The sequence below is a fragment of the Eretmochelys imbricata genome, chromosome 8 (assembly GCF_965152235.1).
Source record: "Eretmochelys imbricata isolate rEreImb1 chromosome 8, rEreImb1.hap1, whole genome shotgun sequence".
In the NCBI taxonomy this organism is placed as follows: domain Eukaryota; kingdom Metazoa; phylum Chordata; order Testudines; family Cheloniidae; genus Eretmochelys; species Eretmochelys imbricata.
The window spans coordinates 71429480-71457338 of NC_135579.1; the positions used below are offsets into that span (position 1 = coordinate 71429480).

Below are 27859 nucleotides of genomic sequence, written 5' to 3' on the forward strand. Positions count from 1 at the left end.
AATTATATATTTTTTGTTGTCTGCTCCACAGCTTAGGAGGGTCACTGGGGTGGGCCCCAAGAGCAACACTGCCAAATGTGCTCAGGGCACAATATTCCCACCTCCTCTCCTTCTCATTAGCTGCTGGAGAGGCTGGCAGGATGGTGGTGTGGAATGCAGGTCTACAAGTGCATCCACCATGCACTTCTAGTGGTGCAGGGGGCAATGCACAAGGAGTGATAAATGATAGCAGTTGCCAGAGCAGGCTCAACCTTTGGTGGAAGCTGCCTGACTGAGCAGCAGACACCTCTGTCCTGGCCTCAGAATGTGTTAGAAGTAAGAACAAGCAGAGCTCTCCTTAGCATGCTTTGGCCAGGTCTTGAACATAATTCCCCCAAACAAAACTGACTCCTGTGCACCTTGACCACACTTCAGGGCCAGCCAAAAGATTTCAGTGGAGCTTAGAGCTTCTTTCAGGTACATACCAGACTGAACTGACACCTTTCACATAAAAAGGTATGTATGTGAGGAGAGTGAGTCATTAGGATGCCCCTCCCCAGCCTCCTGCTACTGCATGACCCAGGAGCTTGTCCATTTCACCCCTCATAGTTGCTCACATGATTAGCTTAGGAATAGTAAACTGATGCTGCTATCTTCACAAGGTAAAGCGCTAGACATATGATCTTTATTGTGATGAAAGTGGAAACTCCCCTTCATGGGACCAAATCATCAAAATGATTGTGTGCAGCTCATCAGTGTTACCGGTTACATTTTTATTTTTATTTTATTTTTTAAGATTAAACATGCTTTTTCATTGGATTTAAATTTAGGGAGGAAAGTCCTCCATTGTGCCTCCAAGAGACATTGGTGTAGTTCCTGACTCTTTCTGAACCCTTTAATTAGCATACAGCAATTGCCCTTTCCCCGAAATTGAGGAGCTGATCCTATAATTCCTTATAGAGGTAAAACTCCCATTCTAATCACTAAATTCCCATAGGCAATGCATATCCTGGAAGTCAAGCCTACAAAAACCTTGCAGAGTCCTAAGCAAATAATTTTAATGCAGATGTGTGTCATGCGTATCTACACACCTAAAAAATCCAGAAATGACTGAGAAGTGGAATTTTTGAGATACTTAGTGATGTGCATCGACATCTGACATTTTGAATCTCACCTTGTCAGTATAAGTTAAAAATGAATGGGAACTAAGTTTCTGGTCCTGAGATACACTGAACATCCTCAACACCCATTTATTTCAACTGGAGCCGAGGAAACCCACCAGTTTACAGAACTGACTGCTACAATAATATAATAGATCTCTTTTGTGTTTTCTAAGGTACTGCCTACTACTGGCTTTCTAGCCTGTCTGGTAGCCAACAAAAGTGGATGGATTATCAATTCTCAGAGAAGGGATCCACATTATAACAGTGATTGGTTGGGTCACATACTGTCTGCTTGAGGAAATACTGCCAAAAGAAACCCCATTACCACCTTACATATCACATGAAAAGGTAAGGAACAAAACTTAACTTTGTGGATAGTCTCTCTGAGCTGCATTCACGTCTCAGCAAACCCAGAGACAAGTAACTGGTGTAGGGATATTCTGCCAATAAATCCACAGTAACACAAAGTTTATAGGCCAATTATTCAGCTAGCATTTAAATCTACGGAGCTTTGCTGACTTACAGGAGTTCAGGATCTGGCATTCTGTATTTCAGCGTACTGAAAATGGGTGAAATCTTGACCCCATTGAATTCAGCGGGGCCAGGATTTCATCTACTGAGCCTGATTCTCTGATTCCTTATACCCATTATACATTGGTGTAACTTCATTGACTTCAGTGGGGTTACTCTATATTTATACATGTGTAAGTGAGAGAAAATTAGGCCTTCTGTGTTTGTACATGCAAACCTGAAGACAAAAGGCAAGGGGTAAAATCCTGTCTCCATATAAGTCCGTGGTAAAACTCCCAGGCTCCAGGATTTCACCCCAGATATTTTTTGATGTTTGGTTAATGAGTGAAGAAAAATCACACACAGATTTTTCCTTGAAACAGAGCATATTCCTGTCACTATGAATAAATGTATTTGTCCATGCTACATCTGCAGACATCTTCATCCTCTGGGGAACAGGAGGTATATATCCCTGGAAGTTTTCCAGATTCATACTTAAAATGTGAGGCACTAAGCTTCTGGCTATTGTCCTTGAATGTCCTGAGGATGTACTCTGAATATGCTAACGAGGGAAGATCAACAAAGCAAAGGGCAGATCTCTTTCCAGGAATGGTCATAGACAATGGGCTTGTCTACACTGGCACTTTACAGCGCTGAAACTTTCTTGCTTGTGTGAGGACAAAACACCCTCCTGAGCGCATCAAGTTTCAGCGCTGTAAAGCGCCAGTGTAGACCGTGTACCAGCGCCCCTCGTGGAGGTGTTTTTTTCAGAGCGCTGGGAGACGTCTCTCCCAGCCCTCTGCCGTGACTACACAAGCCACATTAAACCACTGCTGCGGCAGCGCTTAGTGTTGCCAGTGTAGACTAGCCCAATGTTTCAATTCCTAATATTTTCCTGATGGTGACAGATCTTTCATTATGAAAATATCCTTCTATTAAACAGATGCAAACTGAGCTTCCATGAGTAGTCCTCTCCCTTAGTTTTTAAAGAAGAGGCCCAGATTATCCACATATTCTATACAACTGTGAAACGTACAAACATAATTAAAAAATAACACAGATCAGTTTGTGTGGAAGTGCTGATTAATTTACACTTCAGGTAGGTAGCGATGCACAGGTAAAACTAAATCTAGCCAGATCACGTGATATGTGCTTCTGCAAAGTGTAAGACTCTTACTGTCATTATAATAGGGTCATTTAAAACTAATGTTTAAATACACTTTAAACATTTTTATGAGATACATACTAATTCACGAATAGTGAAAACTGCAAAAAGTCATGAAATGTTTTATGCTGTGTTTAATAAAGTTTCATTAATTTTTTTGTAGGTTTTCTGCTTCCCTATTTTTTCAGCCTAGACCACATCCACCGTATCTGCTGCTCTAATTCTTTTCTGTATGTCTGTAGATTTCCTTCTCACTTCTACAGCTTCTAACCCATGGGCCTGCTTCTCCGTTTATCTAATCTCTGTACATTAGGAATAACTCCACTGAAGCCACTAATGTAAAATTGGTGTAAGTGAGAGGAGAATGTGGCCCTGTAGCTCTAATAAATTAAGTCAGATAGGGCCTGATCTGATCTTACATCATTTTTATGTAGAATGTAACTTGGTTGAGTTTTGTTCAGTTACTATTGATTGACACTGCTATATATCAGATCAGAATCAGGCCCACAATTTTTTTTTAGATTGAAACTATCAATAGAAATGCAGCCTCGCTTGCTAAGTTACTATATAATCATATTTGGTCCAGTGTTATAAATCCTTATAATCATAAGTATTGGTTACTAACATGAGTAGTCTTGTTGGCATCATGGTAATAAACACTGTGCCTAGTAGTAAGCATCTGCAGGATTGGAATCATTGTCCTCCTCTTCTCTCTATCACGTCCTCATCCTCTCCCTTAATTGTAGTCTCTGACTGTCTTTTGTCTCATTTTAGGGCTCAATTCTGCAAACAGATATTACTGGACATAATTGTGCTTATTCCTCTGAGTAGTACTTGACTTCAGGATAGTAAGTACTGCTCCCCATAGTGCGAGTTTGCAGGCTCAAGCCCTTTGAAGGCAGAAAATCTGTTTGTTTTAATTTTGCTCTATAAAGTTCCATGCATGTTTAGGTTACATCAGTGACCATAAGGCATCTTTTCCTTCCCTGTTTATGTATTATGTATTACATTATGCTTATGTATTAATCTACCCTTCTATATTGTGTGATTTTGGTTTTCCATTTTCTCCTTTTCCCTGGATAATTTTCTGGGCCCTTCCCTTTCCTCTGGTGTTCGGGGAAATAATGCCTGTCTACAGTTTCCCATTATTTTGCTGACATTATTAGTGATAGATCTGCCTTCTTCCTGTGGCCCTAATCCTCCAGCATTTTCTGATTGGCATTTCATTATTTAATTGCACCGGTGAGAAAGAAGCTCCTCATGTCTTTCTCAAAATACAAAATGAAACTAATTGTTGCTTAGCCACAAGGAGCAATGGATTGGGACTTGCAACTAAGAACGGGCCAGGGGAGGGCAAGCCTGACCTGAGAGTAGGGCAGAATGGAATGGGAAGGAAATATACAGAAAGGCGAGATGTACAGAGGGGAGAAATTGCATTTTTCATCATTTTTCATTATTCACCTACTGAATTAAACCCTTTAAAACATTTTTGTTATTAAATAAATTTTGAAAATCCCAAATTCTGTACATTTAAGAGGTGGCTGGTTTACTTAAATCTTGTCTCCTATATTCATGTTTACACTTATTTGGATGATGATGTTGCCTATGGTATGCAAAAAGCATCCACATTGTGTACTAATGCCAGTTAACCTCACAGGGCCTGCCTGTCTTGTCCCTTACATTAGTAGCTCTATTGACTTCAGTAGAGCTATTCCTGATTTAAACACATATATATGAGAGGTGAGCCAGTTTCCCGTTCTTCTTTAACCAATCACAATTCAAAAATGTTTAAGCCATTTTCCTCCTTCTGCTAATGCCACCGCAGGGGCTATCAGGTGGCTGTTTCATTAATCTCAGTATTATCGTGTACTATAAAGTTCCAAAAAGAAAAGGAGTACTTGTGGCACCTTAGAGACTAACAAATTTATCTGAGCATAAGCTTTCGTGAGCTACAGCTCACTTCATCTGATGCTGTAGCTCACGAAAGCTTACGCTCGAATAAATTTGTTACTCTCTAAGGTGCCACAAGTACTCCTTTTCTTCTTGCGAATACAGACTAACATGGCTGCTACTCTGAAACCTATAAAGTTCCAGGAGCACATTCTCAGGGATCAGATTAGAGTTGGATATATGTGGGTAAATCATAAATATATGTCTTACCACTAGAAACTGAACAGAAGAAGAGTTGGGGCGGAGGCAACCATAACAATTTTCTAATTTGAATACTGGATACTCTGGACTCAGTCCACTTTTTCGCAGGTATCAATTAAGTCTACTGAATTTACTCTTGATTTACACAAGTGTAACTGAAAGCAGAATTTGGCCTTCTGTCTCAACAAATATACCTGCAGGTGAAAAGTAGAGAAATAGAAGAGTAGGACAATAGCCTCAACCCTAAACCTTTAGGGGAACTGGAGTTGGGCCCCAGTTGCAAAGTTTGAATCTCTGGATTTGGATCCAAATTTCCCTAAATGTTGTATCTGTTCAGATCTGGAGCTTTGGTTTTGAACAATACACAGACCGGGGCCAACCATAACATTCAAATCTAGATGTGAACATCCTCAGTGCTGCCAGGTGCTAGACATGGACAAGGTGGAAGGGTCCTCACAGCTTGTCCTGGAATCCCAAGGTTTTCCGTTTTAGTTCCCCTCTCTACTTGTAAGGGTCTGTATCCTGACAACTTTCCTTACAACAGATGAGGACTGAAGCCCACTTCATCTGGTATACAGAAAGCCAATTTCTGCATAACAACATGGATATGCTAAAAACCTCTCCACTCTGCCTCTGCAACAGCAATAATATAGCATGGGAGATTCCCTTGCTTTTCTAGTTTCTATTAAACTCATTCCCCAAGCTGGGCATATTCCTGCAGCCCACCACTGATGAGGCTGGTGCACAGAAATACATACAAAATCTATTTGCTTTATCCTTTACAAACAAGCAGTGTGGGGTCTCCTCTCTTCTCTATAAACATATGTAACTCCCACTGACACTAATGGAATGTGCATAAGAAGGGGGCAGAGTCCTGCTTTGGCCCAATGGAGGTGAATCAATAGAAAATGGAATTTAATAATCAAGAGTTTAAAAACAACTACAACAAAGAAATCCTAATTATTAAGGACATGTGACATTTTGCAGTAATGCAGTTTGTCACCTGACAGCATTTCCCAAAGTGTCTGTGCACAGTGGGTGAAATTTTCTAATCCTACATAAAGCCCAAGCACAATGGTCATACTTAAAAACTTGTCTGTTGTCTTAGATAACCATCAGCAGTAGCAGTTTTCTCTAGGTCAGTGGACAGACTATTATTTGTATTATAGTAGTGCCTATACTAGAGGCTCCAACTGAGATCAGAGCCCCATTGTGCTAGGTGCTGTGCATACACAAAATGAAAAACATGCCTTGCCCAGAGAATTGCAGCCTAAATAGAAAAGAGAGACAAAGGCTCCTCTTCACAGCTGAGGAGCTGAGATTCAAGGAGATTAAGTGACTTACCCAAGGTCTTACAAAGAGTGTGCAGTAGAGCTGAGAACTGGCCCCTTATCTCCTGAGTTCCAGTCCAGTGACTTAGTCATAAGAGCTGCAGTCGCTTTAGTGTGGTTTGCAGTACTCACTATACAAAGTACAGGGAGTTTCTAAGGAATACTGCAAATAGATTCCAAGGCCAGAAGACAGGTTTCAGAGTAACAGCCCTGTTAGTTTGTATTCGCAAAAAGAACAGGGGTACTTGTGGCGCCTTAGAGACTAACCAATTTATTTGAGCATAAGCTTTCGTGAGCTACAGCTCGCTTCATCGGATGCATCCGATGAAGCGAGCTGTAGCTCACGAAAGCTTAAGCTCAAATAAATTGGTTAGTCTCTAAGGTGCCACAAGGCCAGAAGAGACCATTGTGAATATCTACTCTGACCTCTTGTATAATAACACAGGCCAAGGAACTTCCACAGAATAATTCCTAGAGCAGATCTTTTAGAAAAACATCCAATCCTGATTTAAAAATTGCCAGTGATGAATAATTGGTAAATTGTTCTAATCGTTAATTACTTTCACCATTAAAAATGTACACCTTATTTTCACTATAAATTTGTGTCTGGCTTCAACTTCCAGCCATTGGATTGTGTTATACCTTCATCTGCTAGTTGAAGAGCCCGTTGTCAAATGCGTATTCCCCACGTTGGTATTTATAGACTGTGATCAAGTCACCTCTTTAGCCTTCTCTTTGTTAAGCTAAATTGACTGAGCTCCTTGAGTCTATACTAAATTCTGAGGTAATGTTATCCCAGGCAAAACTGATTTTAAGTGTGACCACTGTTCTTGGGCTATGCGCTACTGTTCGAAAAAATCATCCCACCACAGTGTGGGATCAGACCATAGAGTTGCAGTGCAACCCCTCAAATCCCCAAGTGGCTGCTACTCCCCTTGTGTGCATGTGTGAGGGGGCCCTTGGTTACTAGATCTGCATCAGTATAGAAGTGGTCCCTTCCCTTGTCTGCCCCCTAAGCCCTTCTCAGTGATGGGATGGCCTCCGATAGTATAGAGCCCTCTGCTCCAGTATGAGGAGGATAGAGAGGCCCCCACCTAGCTGGCTTCTCTACCCATGACCTCTTTCCTCTGACAAGAATACTACAGGAATTATGTGGCCCAGAAGGAGCCTTCCATCAGTGGGTACATTTCACCAAGTGGGCCTAATCCACCATAATAAGACACGTCTGTTACTTTAAAATCTAACGTTCTCTGAAAAGTATCCCATCCAATATTATTTTTAATATGATTCATCTCCCTTGTTCCAGGCAACTAGTAGGGAATTTATGGGGAAGAGAGACAGCCTGCCACCACTTACAAGCCCCTCTCATACTGTGGCCTCCTATCTCCCAGTATATTTAAGCAAGATTTTTAATATTGCCGTTCAGGCTAAAAATTATACTTAGTTCTTACGTAGCCCTCCTGTTTTTAACCTTCAAAGCTCTTTTTGTGCATTATCTTCAGCACACCTCTGTGAAGCAATTACTACCATCCTTGTGTTACAGATGGGGAAACTAAGGCACAGAGGCCGAGTGACTCAGTAACTGCCCTACTGTAAGTGGAGTCATCAGAAGCAAGCTGTGTTCACTTACTGCTCGGTTAACAAACACAGAAATCACATACTCATTTCCTGAAGCTGAAACCATGTTTGCTCTTTTACTTACTGTCAAAAGAGGCAAAATCCTCTAAGCAGTACACCAGTTCTGAAGCAGTGAGAGCCTGTGGAAGTGTAAAAAGAAAAGGAGTACTTGTGGCACCTTAGAGACTAACAAATTTATTTGAGCCTCTAAGGTGCCACAAATACTCCTTTTCTTTTTGCGAATACAGACAAACACGGCTTCTACTCTGAAACCTGTGGAAGTGTAACTTCACCTGGCACCAACAGAGCAGCCATGACATGTTTCAATCTTTCAGTACAAAATCTACTGAGAAACTCTTTCACTTTTTCAAGATACAAAACGTGCATCGTTACCTAGCTATCTCTGACAATCCAGGCAGGTTACTGCGGACTGATTAAAAACACAATGCTGATTATCTAACAACTTTAAACCATATTCATTTTTTTAACATTCCTTCTACAACATGACTTTCCTTTCATGGAGATAATACATGCAATATCTGTTTGCATATAAACCCCTCTCTGAAACATGTCTTCCTGTTGAGATGATCCTATGTCTGTGACATAGTTTCATTTCGCTGCCAGTCCATTTGCAAAATGACTCTCTCGGAAATAATTTCCATAAAAGCAGCCTGTATCCTTGCAAGGAAGATTTTAATCTCAAACCAGCTCTTCAGAATACTGATGGCTGTCTGGTACTGATTTTATTATGCAAAGCATCACCTACATATTTTACATGAAATGGTTCTGAAACATTATCAACATGAACTCTCTCTTTTTCGAGATGTAAAGAACATCCCTCCCCCCACCCCACCGTGGATTACAGCTCAGATGATGTAGACCCAGTTTCAGAACCAGACGTGAACTCCATGCAAATATATTACAAGCAAAGCTTAATGTTACCCTAACTGAAATCCACAGCCAGGTACGAGTCAGACCCAGAACCCAGACACATGCTGACATAACAAACACTGACAGAGGAATGAGACACACTGCCATACTCTCACACATGCATAATACGCCGATAGAACATTCTCTCGCTCAGCATGTACAGCTCTCCCCAGTGCTATTCTCTACATCTTCACCTAGGCAGTGAGGAAGGCACTAACCAGAGCAGACCCCTGTGAAAGACGCATGCTGTCAGGGACCAAAGTTGTTCCTAAAATGCCTCTAACGAGCTGCATTATGCTAAAGCTGAAGGGACACGCGCTCAGGTGCTTCACTCACCTCCACAAAATAAAAGCAGGGCAATAGAGTGACGCTGTCCTTGGTCACTTTGCCTTTTTGCCTCTCCTTCGCAGACATGCTGGCTAAGGGGCTGAGCTGGGCTCCTCTTTTAGGGATGGGGATGAGTGCTTCGAAGCAGGCTTCCTCTCCTCCCGCTCCGGTGCCTTGTGTGGATGTCACATGCCCCAGAGGCCCCTCTGGAGAGCTCAGCGTGAAGCTTCCCCCTTCGCAGCAATCCCTTGTGCCACACGCAGGCAGCCCAAAGCCTGTTCTCTGCGAGAGATCTCCTTCCTTCCCCAAAGCCGCCGCAATGGCTTCCACCCCCAGCACAGAGCCCTGGCTTTCTCTGCCCGAGGAGGATTCGCTGCACTTACAATCCTGAAGCTTCGTACAATATTCATGGGCTTGACGTCAAGAAACCTACTCCAGGGAAAACGAAGGGGCCCCATTAGCCTACGGGAGGAGGGGAGCGTGCTCCAGCCACCTTAACCCTTTCCCTCCTGGATGTATTGGTTTTGAGTATTCAGGAAGGGCGGGGAAATCCGGTGGGCAGCAGAGCTTGGAGACGGGATCATGGGGAAGATGGGCAGGAAGGCTGTAAAGTGGTAGGAGTTAGTTGCAGCAGTTGAGGGGCAAGTAGGCCCTGAGATTCCTGCGGAGCACAAGGGGAAGCTATGTAGGAAGCTCTGAAGAGGGAATGGCCAAGTGCAGTAGGTGACCTTGGCTCCACTGTCCCACAAGTGGGACATCAGGGGTAGCAATGATTCCCCACTTCCTCCATTGCAGGGACAAAAGTAGCTGCAGCAGGCCCCTCCGCACAAACAGGGTGTGGTGGCCTGGTGGGGAAGGCAGGAGTGATGTGAAGGTGAGTCCAGTGGTTCTTCCTCCCGCTGCCCCCTCAGCATAGGGGAAACAGGAGGCTGGAGTGGTGGGTAACCAGCAGGTGGCAGATATGTACGTCATTTGCTGGGGGGTCTGTGTGCTGGTTGGGCAGGCAGGATCTGCCCAGGGGTGAAGGAGAGAGCTGAGAAGGACCTGCAGAGCTAGTTGGCTTTTCAAGAGTAAGATCCAAAGTTGCAGCGCTCCAGAAGCATTACAGTGGGGGAATTTTCAAGTGGCTGGGGTCACTTTGACAAGGTAACTAGTTTGGTGGATAGGAGGAATGCGATGGACATAATATACCTGGACTTTAGCAAATTTTTTGACACAGTCGCACATTCTGTAACTAAACTGAAGAAATGCAGGCTCAGTAGACTACCATTAAATGGATGTATACTTGATTAAATAACGCTGGACCCAGAACCCCTGTGGAACCCCACTCGAGACCGTCTTCCAGGCTGACTTCATTAATAGTTACTCTTTGTTTGCAGTTGTTTAATATCTTTATTAATTACCTGGATGTAGGAATAGAGGGCATACTGATCAAATTTGCAGATGACACAAAGCGGGGGCGGGGGGGTTGCAAACACTTTGGAGAATAGAACTAAAATTCAAATGGATCTTGATAAATTGGAGAACTGGGTGATAGACAACAAAATGAAATTAAACAAAGACAAATATAAGGTGCTACACTTAGGAAAGAAAAACCAAATACACAAATACAGAACGGGGGAAACTGGCTTGGCAGCAGCACTGCTGAGAAGGATCTGGGAGTTGTGGTGGATCACAACCTCAACATGAGTCAACAATGTGATGCTGTTACAAAAAAAGCAAATGCAATTTAAGGTTGCAGTAACAGAAGCATAGAATACAAGTCACGGGAGGTGATAGTACCGCTCTGCTCGGCACTGATTAGGCATCAGCTGTAGTTCGGTGTCCAATTTTGGTCACCAATGTATAAAAAGGATGTATAGAACCTGAAAAGGATCTAGAGGTGGGCGATGAAGATGATCAAAGGGATGGGATGCAAGCCATATGGGCAAAGACTGAAGGAACTGGGTATGTTTAGTTTGGAAAAGATGAGGTTAAGGGCGGGACATGATAGCAGTCTTCAAATACTTGAAAGCCTGCCAAAAAAAAGGTGCAGAAAAATTGTTCCCTCTTGCCACAGAGGGCAGGCCAAGAGGCAATGGGTTCAAACTACAGCATAGCAGCCTTAGATTAAATCTCAGGAAAAACTTCCTAAGTGAAAGAACAGTAGGACAATGGAACAAACTGCCTCGGGAGGTTGTGGAATCTCCTTCACAGGAGGTTTTCAAAAAGAGGCTGGATGGCCATCTGTCTTGGATGGCTTCGACCAGGGGTGGGCAAACTTTTTGGCCCAAGGGCCACATCGGGGAATAGAAAGTGTATGGCGGGCCAAGAATACTCGCAAAATTGGGGTTGGGGGGGCAGAAGCGGGTGCGGACTCTGGGGTGGGGCTGGGAATGAGAGCTTTGGGGTGCAGGAGGGTGCTCCGGGCTGGGATTGAGGGGTTTGGAGAGTGGGAGTGGGATCAGGGCTGGGGTGTTATGCTTAAACAAAACACACGAGATCTTTTTGTAGGGGAAAAGGCAACACGCCGCATTTATTGAGAATACAGCAATTGGCATATGCTTTTCAGTCTCACACACACACACCATGCACACAGTCCTGCCAGTCAATGTTTATCGTTACCAGTCCAGAGTCTGGATCAATCTAGTGGCCAGCCAGATTGGATGCAGAGAGGAGCCGGGCTCTGTCGGTTGCGATCCGATGCTCCTGGAGTTGCTGGCAAAATGAACCCAAAGCCCCATGGCAAAGCACCCTGTTCTTATAGTCCTTTTTCTCCGTTGAAGTCTATGGATTTTGCTGTGTCAGTTTATGACTGGTTACTCCTCAGTGGGTGTTATCTTTTGATGGCCCAAAACACCTCCGGGAGCATCATCCTGTCTGGTTTCAATTTAATCAATTATCTTGTGTTTTAAGGATGCCAGCCTTCACCTCAGGTCGTCAGTCTGCCCCTCCTCAACCATGGATGCAGCTTGATGGTTGTCTGGCATCTTTAAGTCTCTTCAGTCTTTTCACGCCTCCTCCCTTGGTCATCTGGCTTTAACAATGGCCTTCACATCTTATCTTTTCCTGAAGCATGCATTCCTCATTTACACAAACAGTTCTTTACAGAGACCTCCAAAAGGTAAGAAATAGCCGTGTTTTATATTGAACAAGAAAGGCATCGCAAATTAGGCCTTACTAAGGGCATGGCTACCCTCGAAACTTCCTGCGGCAGCGCTTTGAAGCGTGAGTGTGGTCGCGCACCGGCGCTGGGAGAGAGCTCTCCCAGCGCTCCTGGTACTCCACCTCCACGAGGGGATTACCATAGAGTGCTGGGAGCACAGCTCCCGGCGCTGGGGCACTGTTTGCACTGACGCTTTACAGCGCTGTAACTTGCAGCGCTCAGGGTGGTGTTTTTTCAATCCCCTGAGCGAGAAAGTTGCAGCACTGTAAAATGCCAGTGTCGCCATAGCCTAAATCTTGCAACTGTCTTTTCCTACGCTGGGGCCTAGGCCTTCGAAAGTCCTCTACTCTAATTAACACAGACACAGACGAAATCCTGCCTGTCACTTGCAAGGCATGAATAAAAAGAAAATGGCTAATACTAGTATCCACTACCCTATTCATTTATTCTAGTACCTTAATTCCTCCTATAAAACATACACTGTATATAGCCAAAACATAACCAATTATATAGCACAGTACCCATGGTACAGCAGGGGCTGGGGGTTGGGGCATGAGGAGCGGCTCAGGGGGCGCTTACCTCAAGCAGCTCCCGAAGGCAGTGGCATGTCCCTTCTCCAGCTCCTATGGGAAGGCCAGGCCAGGCGGCTCTGCGCGCTGCCCCGTCCGCAGGCACTGCCCTTGCAGCTCCCACTGGGGCATGTAGGAGCTGGAACGGGGCCATGCCGTGGCTTCTGGGAGCCGCGTGGTGAGGCCCCAACCCTGCACCCTGGCTGGAGGGGTCCGAGCCGCTGGTGCAGCCCCCGACCCAGCGTCCTGGCTGGAGCGCCGGAGCAGGGCCTAGCTGCGAGGTGTGGCCCCGACCCAGTGCCCTGGCCAGAGTGGGGCCATCCGCTGATGCAGCCCCCGACCCAGCGCCCCGGCCAGAGCGCTGGAGCGGGGCTGAATCACTGGTGCGGTCCCTGACCCACCGCCCCAGCCAGAGCACCGGAGCGGAGCCGAACCATGTGGATGACTGGGTCATCTGGTCTAACCTTGACCTAACCCCTGCCAAGATGCAGGATTTGTTGTGTCTAAGCCAGGGGTGGGCAAACTACGGCCCGCAGGCCGGATACAGCCTGCGAGCCATTTGTGGTCCATTCTAACCCTATGGTTCTATGGTTCTAAGTTCACTTCGTGCCAGCTATATCAGCACAAAGCAGACTCCATACACAAGGAAATTGGGGCCATTGACCTCATTGGAGTTACTCCTGATTTACCCCAGTACGAAGGAGAAGAATCAGGAATAGAATATTTCAAAGTAAAAGCCACAAGGACCACTGATTAAAGTCATCAAGGGAGTTCTGAAAGGCAGGGCCTCGTACCAGTTTGATGGTTTCATGGTACCAGTGTGATGGTTTGCAGTAGTTTGCCAATTCAATCACCAAATCTCACTTTTTAAAACCCCTTTTAAAGAGTTTTTCAACTGCAGCAGCTTTAATATGTACTGTTGGAACATGTGAATCATTGTGGCTGCTGGCACCAGACTTGCTCTCCAATAAATCTTTATTTAAGGATTGAAGATGACCTTGTCCCTAGTTCAGTGAGTGGGTAATGTAAAGAGCTGTCAAATGACTAACAAATTAATCACAATTAATTGCACAATTAAAAAAATTAATCATGATTAATTGAGTGATTAATCGCACTGTTAAACAATAATAGAATACCATTTATTTAAATATTTTTCGGATTTTTCTACATTTTCAAATACATTGATTGCAATTACAACACGGAATGCAAAATGTACAGTGCTCACTTTATAGTTATTTTTATTACAAATATTTGCAATATAAAAAACAACAGAAAGAGTATTTTTCAATTCACATAATACAAGTACTGTAGTGCAATCTCTTTATCATGAAAGTTGAACTTACAAATGTAGAATTCTGTATAAAAAATAACTGCATTCAAAAATAAAACAATATCAAACTTTAGCGCCTACAAGTCCATTGAGTCCTATTTCTTGTTCAACCAATTGCTCAGTCAAACAAGTTTGTTTACATTTGAAGGAAATAATGCTGCTTACTTCTTGTTCATAATGTCACCTGAAAGTAAGAACCGGCATTCACATGGCACTGTTGTAGCCAGCGTCACAAGATATTTACATGCCAGATGCGCTATGGATGCATATGTCTCTTCATGCTTCAACCACCATTCCAGAGGACATGCATCCAGACTGATAATAGGTTCTTTTGATAACAATCCAGAGCAATGTGGACTGACACATGTTCGTTTTCATAATCTGAGTCAGATGCCATCAACAGAAGGTTGATTTTCTTTTTTAGTGGTTTGGGTTCTGTAGTTTCTGCATCGGAGTGTTGCTCTTTTAAGATTTCTGAAAACATGCTCCACATCTCGTCCCTCTCAGATTTTGGAAGGCACTTCAGATTCTTAAACCTTGGGTCAAGTGCTGTACCTATCTTTAAAAATCTCACATTGGTACCTTCTTTGTGTTTTGTCAAATCTGCAGTGAAAGTGTTCTTAAATGAACAAGATGTGCTGAGTCATCATCTGAGACTACTATAACATGAAATATATGGCAGAATGTGGGTAAAACAGAACAGGAGACATACTATTCTCTCCAAAGGAGTTCAGTCCCAAATTTAATTGACACATTATTTTTTTAACGAGAGTCATCAGCATGGAAGCATGTCCTCTGGAATGATGGCTGAAGCATGAAGGGACAAATGAATGTTTAGCATATCTGGCATGTAAACACCTTGCAATGCTGGCTACAAAAGTGCCATGCGAATGCCTGTTCTCACTTTCTGTTGACATTGTAAATAAGAAGTGGGCAGCATTATCTCCCATAAATGTAAACAAACTTGTTTGTCTTAGCAATTGGCTGAACAAGAAGTAGAACTTGTAGACTCTAAAGTTTTACATTGTTTTGTTTTTGAGTGCAGTAATAGAAAAATCTACATTTCTAAGTTGCATTTTCATGATAGATTGCACTACAGTACTTGTCTGAGGTGAACTGAAAAATACTATTTCTTTGGTTTATCATTTTTACAGTGCAAATATTTGTAATCAAAAATAATAATATAAAGTGAGCAGTGTACACTTTGTAATCTGTGTTGTAATTGAAATCAATATATTTGAAAATGTAGAAAAAATCCAAAAATATTTAATAAATTTCAATTAGTATTCTATTGTTTAACAGTGCGATTAAAACTGCGATTAATCGGGATTAATTTTTTTAATTGGGATTAATTTTTTTGAGTTAATCATGTAAGTTAAATGCAATTAATTGACAGCCCTAGTAATTTGCATGCCTGTTCGCTTTCTTGCCTATTTCTTAGGCTACCTCTTTAGGGCTTCCTTTCTAGAGCAGAACAGCAATTCCATGTTACCTCTTGTAGGCACAGAAAGTGTCATTAAAATTTGAGAGGGCAGATATTTGAATTACTCATCACCATTGGTTCTGTGATAGGTGCATGCCTTCCCAAAGCCAATGCTTATTGGCATATATTACCTATAAAATGGCCATATTTATCCAAGCCATGTCTGGAGGGAGGCCCTGCAACTCTGTTCAGTCTCCTGGTGGCCTACTGAGTCCTGCCTGATTGGCTGAGGAAGCTAGCTGGCCGGTTCTTAAGCCCAGGAGCAGCAGCAGTAGCTCACTGGCTGCTCAATGGATTTGGCTGTGGATTCTCTGTCTTCCTGTGCTTGCCTCACTCCAAGCCCTGCTTCTGCTCTGCGCCTGCCTTGACCCTGCTCTGTAACTGGCCTCATTCCAATCTTGTTCCAGACTTGCTCCTGCCTCTGAAACCAGCCCTGCTCCTGCCTTCTCTGACTCCAGGTAATCCAGTTCTGACCCTCAGCTCTGATTCCCGGCTCTGACTTTGTCTCAACCCTTGGCTCTGGAATTTGGACTCTGATTGCAGTTCTGATGCTGAGCCCTGGTTTCTGGTGATGACTCTGTCCTAACCCTTGGCTTTGGCATTCAGACTCTGACTCTGGTTCTGATGTCCTGGTCTGGCCACTGGTCCTGACTGCCTACAACCTACTCTCTTAGCAGATTGGAGTGACCAAATGAACCATAACTGATGTATTTAATAAACTACTCTCTGTACCCTATATGTGTTTAATGAGGTTTAATCTCTGATAGGTTAGAATCTTCCAATTCTATGCTGATTGAGGGGAAGGGGATATAAGTGCTGAGATGGATACTAATATGGAAGCATATGATATGATATTTGGTTGGCTGCCTGAGTGATCCCGCCTTTTTGGATGGAAAATGGGCACTGTTGAGTCTGACTGTCCCTGCTGGATGGAGGAAAGGGCATTGCACACCATAGCGTGTGTCTGTTTCCCACCTTGAAAATGTGAAGAGATCCTCAAGTGATGTAGTGCACCAGGACAAGAGAGTAGGAATTTAGGCTATTTTTGGAGGTGGAGATGCTAGCAGTAGTGGGTCAAATGTCTTAAAGCATCCCACGTGTCAGCAAGGTCTTTTAGAGATGACAACTGGCTAGCTTGGTGGATACACTCTGTAGGACTTGGGGAGAACCAGAAGCACTCAGGCAGTGGTTACGAGATGGATGTGCTAGGAGGAATCACTTTTAAACATCAAAAGAAGCTAGCTCACAAAGCATCCTTAGTGAGATACCCATCACTTAGAAGAGAAGATGACCTCTGGCATGGCCATACTTATTTTGACCAATTTGGGATGGTTACACACAGCAAAATATTTCAAGAGTGGCAACGTGCTGTACATGAGGTCACCCTAGCTAGTGAGAGCAGCAGTTTTTACTATACAGAGCTAAAATGAAAGTTTGTGAAATAAAAAGACAGAAAACAATCTCAATATTTAGCAGCAAAACTTTGGACTCTAGACAGCAAATGTGCACTACATGCACTGAGAAATCTGAAAGCTATGCCTGAAGGCCTGGTGAGAGACCATGGAGAGAACAGACACACATTCCTTGTGTTCGGGGGAATCTTTCTATAAAGCATAACAGTATCCTGGAACTGGGTATGTTATTCATGTAATATATTCCTGAGAACCCACTCTTTTTCAGTTTGACTTGCCATTAAGGGCTCAATCCTGCCTTCAGTTACAACCAAATGGAGTTACACCACCGTAACTGAGTGCATAATTGAGCCCTTAAACTCTATATGCAACAATGACGCACACTCGCTGAAGGATCTTGTGCAATTTCTGCCAATATCTCGAAAAGAGCTGAGTTACCATGAGCAATTGTTTCCATGGCGAAGCGTGTTATTCTGGGACAATGTTTATTGGTCAAATCTGGCAGCCTTTCTCAAGCTAACTCCCATTGATATTAATGAGAGCCTTACCTGAGTAAGGACTGCAGAAAATACGTAGCATAGCACAAGTTCTTATTTTGTAATGCCATTAAAATGCCTGTGCCTGCTATATTGTGCCTGTGAACCTAGCTCTGTGAAAGGAGTAGGTGATGGAATGGACACCCCACACAAGATCTGAAAAGGTTAAGGTGGCTAGATAGGCCAATTAACTCCTCAGGCTGCACCTGGAGAAGGAGCCAGGGAGCAAGGATTGAGGAGATGAGGCTCAGCTGTACAGGAACAGGAGGGGCCTGTATAGAGCCCAAGAACAGAGCAGGAGGGGTGGAGGGAAGTAGTTTTCTGTCATTCCCTGGGTGTGGGTGTTTAGGACTATAAAGGGTAGGCCCAGTCATTCCCTGGGATGTGAGGAGCTTGGTCTGGCAAAATGGGATTCTGTGTGGGGGAAGGAACCAGAAAGGTAGGCATCGCTCAGGGGAAAAGCGGTAAGGAATAAGGTAGTGCAAAACTTGGCTGTTGGTTATAGGGCCCCTGAGCTGGAACAGGGGTAGGCCTGGGTTCCCCTATTGGCTGGGCAGTGAATGGGAAGACTGCCTGAGCAGTCAAGATACATTTTGGTAGCCTGGAAAGGGGAAACACAGATAGTGACCTGGCCAGGGGGCTAAGTCATGAAAAGCAAGCAGCATTAGAGAGCCTCAGACCTGGAAGGAGCTAATCCTCAGAGTGGCCAGGAGGAGGAGGAGCCCATAGTGGTGATTGGGCCCTGTGATAGGGTGGCATATAGCTGCACCATCCCAGAGTGGAAAGGAAGTCTGACTCAGGTAGTCATAGTTTATTTCCCCCAGAAATAAGGGAGGAGCAGGGAAGAATCTGCTCCTGGCCCTGGCTCCTAACTAGTAGCAGTTTACTGCCTCTTCATATGAGTTTGGCTACACTAGCAGTGCATTATGGGATGTGGAGGTAAGGCTCAATCCAGCCCTTTCTCTTTCTGACCACTCTCTTCTCACCTGCATGGATGGGGAACAGAGGGTGTGCATAGGTGGCATTCCCCAGCACACATGAAGTGGATGTGCAGAGAGGCTACATGGTAAAGTGTGCAGCTTTCCCTTTATGCTGCTGTGCAACCATGGAGGACCAGTCTACAATCTGACTCTAAATGAAACTTTTCAGAGTTGTTACAGGCTGGCAATGTTTCCATGAAACATCCCACCTAGTTAGCAGATGCTGATCCTGCTGGGACACTGAAGCAGGTGACTCTTGATCTCAACTGGGAGGCAGGAGTGGCCCTCTGGGATGAGGGCTGGGCAGTTCTTGACGGGGAACTCTGGAAGCAGTAAAGCTGCTTGGAGAAGCTGTGAGCTGATCTTTGTTGTTCTTTATTAAGCTAAACCCTGGGAAAGGGAGTGGAGTGTGGCCTGTACAAGCATGAGTACTGTTTGTGGAGAGACACTGACTCACAAGCAGTCAGGCATTTTACTTAAATCCACATATGTTTGAGAAACTCTAGCTAAAGGTTGAGATCATGAACCAGTTAGTAGTTAATGGAGAAAATCCCTGATAGAGCAGCATTTACTGAGAGTGAACTTCCCTATCAGTACTGCCAACCCCAGGTGTGGGAAAAATCATGAGTAAGGCTCCAAAAACATGAAATGGGATTAAAAATCACAAGACCTCTTAAAAAGTAACAAATGTGGGCTTCATTCTTGGTTTCTGGCCCATTAGGGTTCATGCAGGCCAGGTTTCCAAGCTTTTCTCCCCAATGGTGAGGGTTGGAAATGTTGTTGTTTTTTTTGTTTTTTGTTTTTGTTTTTTTATAAACTGAATGTCTCACATAGCTGAGTGATTCCAGGAGTTGCAGCTTTAACAAGTATGTCAAATATGGAGTCAAAGGATAAAATCCTATGAGCTGACAAAAGCATAGTGACCAATCTCCAAAAATAATTCTCCTGGCTCTTGACAGCCATGACACCATTGTCAAGACCTCATGATGTCACATACAGAATGCTGCAGGGAGCACTGTCTGACCTTGCCAAATTATAATGCCTCCTACGCGGATGCACTCAGAGCTCCATGTCCCTATTCTAGAACACCAGTGGAAGGCAGCAGTAAAATTCAGTCCTGTGAGGGAATGTATAGACCCTACCTGGCAGCAGACACTAAATGGGTAATGAAGAGAACAGTTACCCCACCCCACCCACAGATGGGGCTGAATGGCTGGTTAACAACAGCTGTGATTAAAAAGCTGCAACCCAGACAGAGCAGGAGCCACCCTAGAGAAAAGCTTTACAGGATCTGATGGGGGGGGGGAGGGGGAAGCCACTGTAATCTTCAGGGTGCAATCAAGACAAGTGAGGGGCTGTGTCACTCCTGCCCTGCAAACTTACAATACCTTGCTGCAGTAGCTCAACCTGGGCCGCTCACAAATAGTCTGCCAGCCTTCAAGTCACATCTCTGAGTGTGTGTGTGTGTAATTGCAGCCTGCCCCCAACACATGGATTGCACTCTGGCTTTTACCACCCTTGGTTACTTCTGCAGGGTGATCCCAACACAATCCCAGTCTCAGATTTCCCCCCACAAACAAGTTCTGTACTGTCCAGCCCTCTTCTGGACAGTCCAAAGATATTAGAGCCATTGTCCCTTTGAGGGAATAATAAACAAGAAGTTGCCACCTTAAATGGAGTTACCCAGACAATAATTTATAACACTGGATTGGATCAAACAATTTCATTAATAAAAGAAGATGGGATTTTAAGTACATACAAATAATGAAGCATAAAAGTCAGAAATGGTTACAAGAAAAATAACACTTCCTAACTTAAACTATACTTGAATCAAGGTAAAGTCCTTACCACATTCTTCAACATAATTACTGACCAAAATGTTCAGGCCTCCCGCAAAGGCCAATGGCTGTTTTTTTTGGTCATCTTTGGTGTAAAGAGAGAAATAGACAGGGAGTGAGAGACCTTGGGGCGTTTGCCCCTCGCTTTTATAGTTAAGCTCCCACTCATAAAGTTCTATTCAGCTGAGCAGAAAGAATCTGGTAGGAAAGATGAATCATGCTGTTTTCTTTCACCTGTGTGTGTGGATATGAAGATTTTCTTTGTCTCTTTTTCCATCTTGCTGTTTGGTGACCACTGCTGTAAACAGTCAACCAGTAGATCACGATCCCGCAAATGTAAACAAACTGTCTGGCGGCCTGCCAGCAGATTATCCTGACAGGCCACAGGTTGCCCACCACTGGCACAGACTATCATCAGCAAACATCATGCATATGTTTCCTTCTATATGTTCCTTATAAATGCTTATATACATACATCAGAGGGGTAGCTGTGTTAGTCTGTATCCACAAAAACAATGGGGAGTCTGGTGGCACCTTAAAGCCTAAGATTTATTTGGGCATAAGCTTTCGTGGGTAAAAAACCCTGCATGGACTCCATGCATCTGAAGAAGTGGGTTTTTTTTACCCACGAAAGCTTATGCCCAAATAAATCTTAGGCTTTAAGGTGCCACCAGACTCCCCATTGTTTTTGTATATGCATACACACGGTATAGCTGCTTGTAGAAGATCTGCATTAATGAGAACTGCTTTTCTGCCATGTTTCAAACAGCTTGTGATTACAAAGTATCAGGGAAATATGCTCAACTCTAACAAAAGAACTTAATTATGTTGATGAAAAAACTAAAAATGCCATGAAATAAATTAGGGAAACAGAAAACAAAAGTCCTTGATCTGGAGGATGTGGCATCTCTCTAACTAGTCTGTAGCAAGTAATAAAGAAGGGTGACTCCCATTGACTTCAATAGAAAAAGTAAGGCTAGGGCTGTTGTGTTTTTAAAACTCTCATGCTGAGTCTTTAAATGTCATCCAGGGCCAAATCCTGGCCCCAGGCTATTTAGTCAAAGTAAACTAGCTTTGTGAAAGGGGCCTATGCAGATGCTGGAGGGAAACTACTTTCCCTCCCAGTCTTAAGGCAAATTGAGAGCACTGACGCAGCCCCTGCATGGCTATGGCAAACATGGTTTGAAATGAGTTTCCATTTTAGTTCATTGGTACCTGTGAGGCTGTACCATATGATCCACTAGCAAAGGTGGGTCCTTTTATTCCCTCTTTATCTAGGTGCACAATTCCTCCTGAGACAAAACATTGCCCTCTCTCCCTGAATGTAGCCAGTTGTATTACTTTAGAGGGAGCAAAATGTGTGACACTTAAGGGGGTGAGGGGAAGGTTGGCAACCCCTGTGCACTATGAAGCTGTGCTCTGCACGGCATGCTCAGAGATTTTGGGTAGTGTCATGACGGCCCAGTTCCAGAGGATCCATCATGACTGTGCATATCCACTAGTCAAATCCTTCAAGAGGGGTGGATTGTAGCAGCCAGTGGCTCAACCCTGAGGGTTTAGTACCAGCTATAGAGTGGTGGCTGCTGCTTCATAGCCTGGGGAAGGATTCTTCCCGCTGGCAGCCCTCTGGCCACCCCAGAACTCCCCTGCTCAAAAGCCACTTGCTTGGGCTGCATGCAGGGTCCATGATTAGCCTTTTAGCGTCAGTATGTGGTTTTGTTTGGTGTGGGTTTTTTCTTTTTGTACTAAGCATAGAATAGATGACCTGATTAAAACAATAATCCTCACATGAAGCTTGAAGGGCACATGAAGGGAGACCAACATCTGGGAGACAGGGTTCCCTGTGTAGAATTGACAGCTGTTCTGTTTTTGTGGGTTTTTTTTTTGCTCTGTTTTGCTTATGTCAGAATTATGGTACAACTTTTTTTCTCAGTCCTTCATAAAGTAATTTGGTGTGTGGAATTTGCTCTATGTGTAGAATTCACATATTACTCCCACAGAAGTGACTCTGTCCGCTATGGGTGGTATGGCGATTTTCTTATTTCCCAGTCTCTCTCACGTATGAGAGATTTGAGTTCATAAGACATGGACCTAGAAATATTTAAGATACTCCTTCAAAAGGTTGTCCCCTCTGTGGTGCAACTGTTTTGATACATTACTTTCTATGGGGGTGAAATGGTGGCTCCCAGAGCAATCCTCTCTGCAGACATCTTGCCAAAATTTTGCTGCATGTTACCAGGCAAAAAAAATCTGGTTAATATCAGCAGGGAAAAAATACTTGCAGGATAAGTGAAAACTATTTTTGAATGACATGAAGGCCAAGCAATCACTTAATAATTAACATTTACAATAGCTTTCAGTGATTGTAAGTTCCCCCCTTAGTTTCTCATATAGGACAAAATTCTCTTTGATTCACACTGTTAGCAGTGTGAAACTCTCTTGAATACTCTGAAACCTCTCTTGAATAGCTGGCATGTGACACCAGTGGTTGTTCCACAATGGAACAAGTTCAGTATAGGCAATAGACGTCTGCAGTGCAGACTGGATAGGTAAATTCTGTCTTAAAGTTGCAATTACATAAAGCAATTGTTTCTTTTCTACAATATCTAACAATCTCCTGTCACAAAGCTATGTCATTTCTTCATAGTTGCTATATATAGATCACTGGTTTTGAAAGTCACAGAAGCACACAGTGTGATCCTAAGAGCACCTCAGTGCCTGCCAGCAGAAGGCCTACTAGGCTGTAACTCATACCAAGCCTGACACTCACTATCCCTAATGCACAGTTGTGATAAGTCTCCAAAAAGTATCTTATAAGCTATCAATGTGTAAATGGTGACGTGATGGTCAGGAATATCACTGAGTGATGTTGTAAGGGATATATGGGACTCGTGTGTCTTGAATGATTAATAGCTAATGATTCCTTCTGGTTCTCAAAAATGATATCCCACCTCTCTTTATCCCAAAATAAGACCCACCTATGAAGACAATAAAAAAATGGTTCATCAAGTGAGACCCTTTTGTCTAAGAATGCACAGATCAGATAAGATTGGGCATTTCTTCTCCCCAGCTGTAGAAACTAAAATAGCTAAAGGCGGGTGGTGATAATCACCTCGGCAAGAATCTGGAAATATGTTCTTAAAATGTGTTTTGGAGGCAGTGACTAGATCAAGCCTGCATTCCACAAAGAAATGTGGATTTACCTGTCTGACTAGCTTGATTACAGGAAGAGGAGAAGGAAAGTACATTTACATATAAAGTAAACAAAGCAATTTAAGCTAACAAGCAGCAGCTTAGTGAGCTCCTCCTGGGATAGAGTCTCCATCCTCGGGAAGTCATCCTGGCTCTTGAGGCAAAGACAATGGACTGTAGGCAACATAAGGAGAGCAAAAAGACACTCAGGGGATGAAAGGGGCAGCACCCTCTGAATCTCTTAACAAAGGCTGGAGATGCTGTAAGTGACAGAGCTGTTTAGGCAATGACATAGCTTGCTTGAATTAAGTTTTAGGCAGCGTTTTTTGTTTATTTGTAACCATATCTGTCTCTCTTTCTCTTGCTTAGTTGCACTTTATTAATAAAGAATAGATTTTAACTTCTTTTTAGTTTTACTATAAACCATCACAGGGCCATTTATATTGAAGTGAAGAGGGAACCTCAGTTAACCTAACAGGCTGGTGTGTATGCTGTCTCTTTGGAGGTAGCAAGATAATGATGATTTTTCTAAGTGTCCGGTGAGAGGGACTAGACGCTGCAAAGAGATGTCTCTGAGAAACTAGGGTTCACTAATTGTTACCTGCAAGGCAAAGTTAAGACTGGCAGAGTCTCGGAGTGTGCTGGTCCGGTGAACAGACTGGGGTGGCAGGGAGCAGACAGTTTAAGCCCCAACAAAGCTCTGCCATGCTGAGGCAGAGGGGTAACACAGTGGCTTATGGTTCTGAGTGTCCTGAGGAGAGCAGCATACACAGATAATACCTATTTTCATGTTATCTCTTGGATTATAATGTTTGCTCTAGATTCAAGTTCTATACCTTTTTAAATACTTGTTTACATGATCCGTTACTCATTCCAGTAACTTTTTTCTTTATGTGGGGTTTTTGAATACCATCTAAGATGCGGTTCAAAATCAGTTTATGGATAGTAGCATAAAGAGACAAATATAGTTGTGAAATAAGATTTAAAGAGAAACCATCTAATTCTTATATGCTACACATGGGTAAATCCCTAAACTGCCAGCCTAAACTGTACTCCTTTGTCTACTCTGAAGAACTTACTTCTGTGTGTCAAATTTACTGTCTTAATGTCCTATATCCAAACTTCTGGGATATGTCATTTGTGACTCTTGCTTGTGTGGAGTATATTGCTGAAGTTCAGAATCTAAATTCTGGTCAGACATATTACAGTGATACAACAGTTGTCCCTATTTTCAAGCACTTATAACTTCCCAACAAAAAATCATACTCTGGGATGAAACTTGGAAGTAGTATTTTTAATTTGCAGACCGGACACCTTCAGTATCATTAATGTCTGTGAGGGACTGAAAAAAGGAGCTGGAGAATTACCTTAATGAATGTAAACATAACAAATATTTTGGTCTCAGCAACAATAAAATTAGACTCTTATCTATTTGTTATTGAGTTGCAAAAGCTATTGTTTGCTTGAACTATGGGAAGGAATCCGTTTTCATAATGCAAGTGAGGGCTGAAATAAGGAGGGAGCTGTGTGTATTTAAGCAAAGGGGAATCACAGTGTACAATTAGAAATAAAAACATGTTTCCTTTAATTTTTTGCAAAACCTGATATTTTGAGTGTATAGCTGCCATATGATGGAGTGCTCAGCTATGCATTCAAAATCACTTTCTGGGTTCTTAAATTTCCTTTATGAAACTGTTGCTGTTTGCATGCACAACTGCACATAGTGGTTGCCTGTAATGAATCCTTTCACAATGTAACTCATAGTGATTAGTTTTTTCCCCAGAACAGCCTCTCTGTGAGAGCATTTTGTTCAATAAGACTGAAAAGTTACAGATGACTTAATTTGGGTCCCATGTATTTGACTTTCTGATCTATTTATTGGGATCCACAATGGCTTTTTGTTTATCTAAAAGTTCCCCATGTTTGACGTTCAAACAAGATTTTTTTTTTTTTTTTTTGGCCATAGCCTAGTGTATCAATTTGCCTCCATGGGAAATTGATCCCCTTCTGATCAATGCTTCTACTGCTTATATATACTGATAAGGCCTAGAGGCTAAGGATTTTGTGCAATTTGGTGGTTACAGTCAGTCCCTATTGAAGTCAATGGGAGTTGAGGCTGCTTAGCACCTGGTACTAAAAGCTTGATTCTGATTAAATAAATGAGAAGTATGTGCTGTATGCTCAATATAGAAACTATACAAAGTGAAAAGAAAAAGAGTACTTGTGGCACCTTAGAGACTAACAAATTTATTTGAGTACTCCTTTTCTTTTTGCGAATACAGACTAACACAGCTGCTACTCTGAATCCTATACAAAGTGAGATTTTTGTGGCTAAGATACTTGTATAACTTGTCAAAGTATAAGGTACTCAAGTAATCTCAAATGTATTTATCAGAACATCCTTAGAATCTCCATTTTACAGATAGGGAACTGAAGTACAGAAAGACTAAGGTCTGACCTACGCTACAAAGTTTTGCTAGCACAACTATGTCAGTTAAAGGTGTGTTATTTTCTAATGTAGCTAAGCCAGCAAAAGCCTTAGTGGTAGGAGCTTTTGTCGGCATAGTTATGTCACTAAAGAATTTCACACACCCCAACATAACTATATTGACAAATGTAGAGCATAAATTAGTGAGTTACACAAAATCACAATCTCTGGAGCTGGGAATCAAACCTGGTCCCAGGCTACCAGCCTAACCACTGGACCATCCTTCTCTTTACTGCACCAAACACTTGGATATAGAATAATTAAAATGCAAGTAGAATTAAATAGCTTAATATCAAACAGAAAGATGATGATGATGATGGCAATAATGAGAAGATATCCATCAAGTAAGAAGGAGTGATTCATCTTGATGCACTTCTTCTTTTCCGCTTAGTAGGGACATCTTCAGCACATTCCTGCCTTTGTTACTATTTGAGTTTTACAGAGTCTAAGTACTGAGGATTAGCTAGTTTAGGAAGTGGAAGTGTACATTTGTAACTTAAATAACATGGACCATCTTCTGCTCTGTCAAATCTGTATAACTCTGATATGACCTTCAGCTAAATTCACTCCATCATCTGTAAACACTCATTGTCAATTGCTTTTTAAAACTGAAATTACTGACAAATAAAAGCTCTATTATGTAAATAAGATACCTTATTTCATATATTTCTACAAGACATTGGGAATAATGTTGAACATTAAGAGCATATGCAATTTTCAAGATCTGGACTCTAAACCACCTCAACTTAAGCCTGCTTCTCTTACTTTTAGGCAAAGCTCATACTGGAGCTGATTCTTTAGATTAAGTGTTTGGATTCATGTTGTTTTGGTGCTAGAGGTGCCAGGTTCAGTCCCCAATGCTGACTACTCTGCTACAGTTTGTTACACTTACACAGTGCACAGAAAAGTGCAAGGCAGTGGCGTGTGCCTGCAGAAGACGGAGTGAAGGCTGTGTGTGTTAAGAGCAAGCTGTGATACTTCCCCTCAGTGCAGAGGAAGTCCAAGAATGTTGCAGGCATGCTCCAGTGCTCATCAGTATATAGGGGGGAAAAAAAAGTGGCAGGATGTAGGTGGAAAATAGCCATGTCTGAGGATACAATGAAGACTCTTAATTACATACCAAGTGGAGTTCCACAGAGATTGGTCCTGAGTCCAGTTCTATTCAATATCTTCATCAATGATTTAGATAATGGCACAGAGAGTACATTTATAAAGTTTGTGGACAATACCAAGCTGGGAGGAGTTGCATATGCTTTGGAGGATAGAATTAAAATTCAAAATGATCTAGACAAACTGGAGAAATGGTCTGAAGTAAATAGGATGAAATTCAATTAGGACAAATGCAAAGTACTCTACTCAGGAAGGAACAACCAATTGCACATATACAAAAGAGTAAATGACTAGGAAAGAGGACTGCGGAAAGAGATCTGGGGGTCACTGACTCGTATTTAGCTTGTGCTCCACTGTGTAATACTGTTGCAAAAAAAAATGAACATCATTCTGGGATGTATTAGCAGGAGTGTTGTAACCAAGATACAAGAAGTAATTCTTCCACTCTGCTCAGCACTGATATAGCCTCAACTGGAATATTGTGTCCAGTTCTGAGCACCACATTTCAGGAAAGATGTGGACAAACTGGAGAAAGTCTAGAGGAGAGCAACAAAAATGATTAAAGGTCTAGAAAACATGACCTATGAGGACAGAGTGGGGCGG

At 42.8% G+C, this 27859-nt stretch overlaps 1 protein-coding gene across 2 annotated transcripts in view; it reads right to left on the reverse strand.

Annotated features, from left to right (window-relative positions):
- The window catches only part of PLPPR4 (phospholipid phosphatase related 4), a 43864-nt gene extending 34604 nt beyond the window's left edge, over positions 1–9260 (reverse strand). For both annotated transcript variants that reach the window (XM_077824896.1, XM_077824895.1), the window contains exon 1: positions 9183–9260. In XM_077824896.1, the coding sequence (XP_077681022.1) occupies positions 9183–9260 (78 nt within the window). The remainder of the gene's footprint in view (positions 1–9182) is intronic.
- Between the last annotated feature and the right edge of the window lie 18599 nt (positions 9261–27859).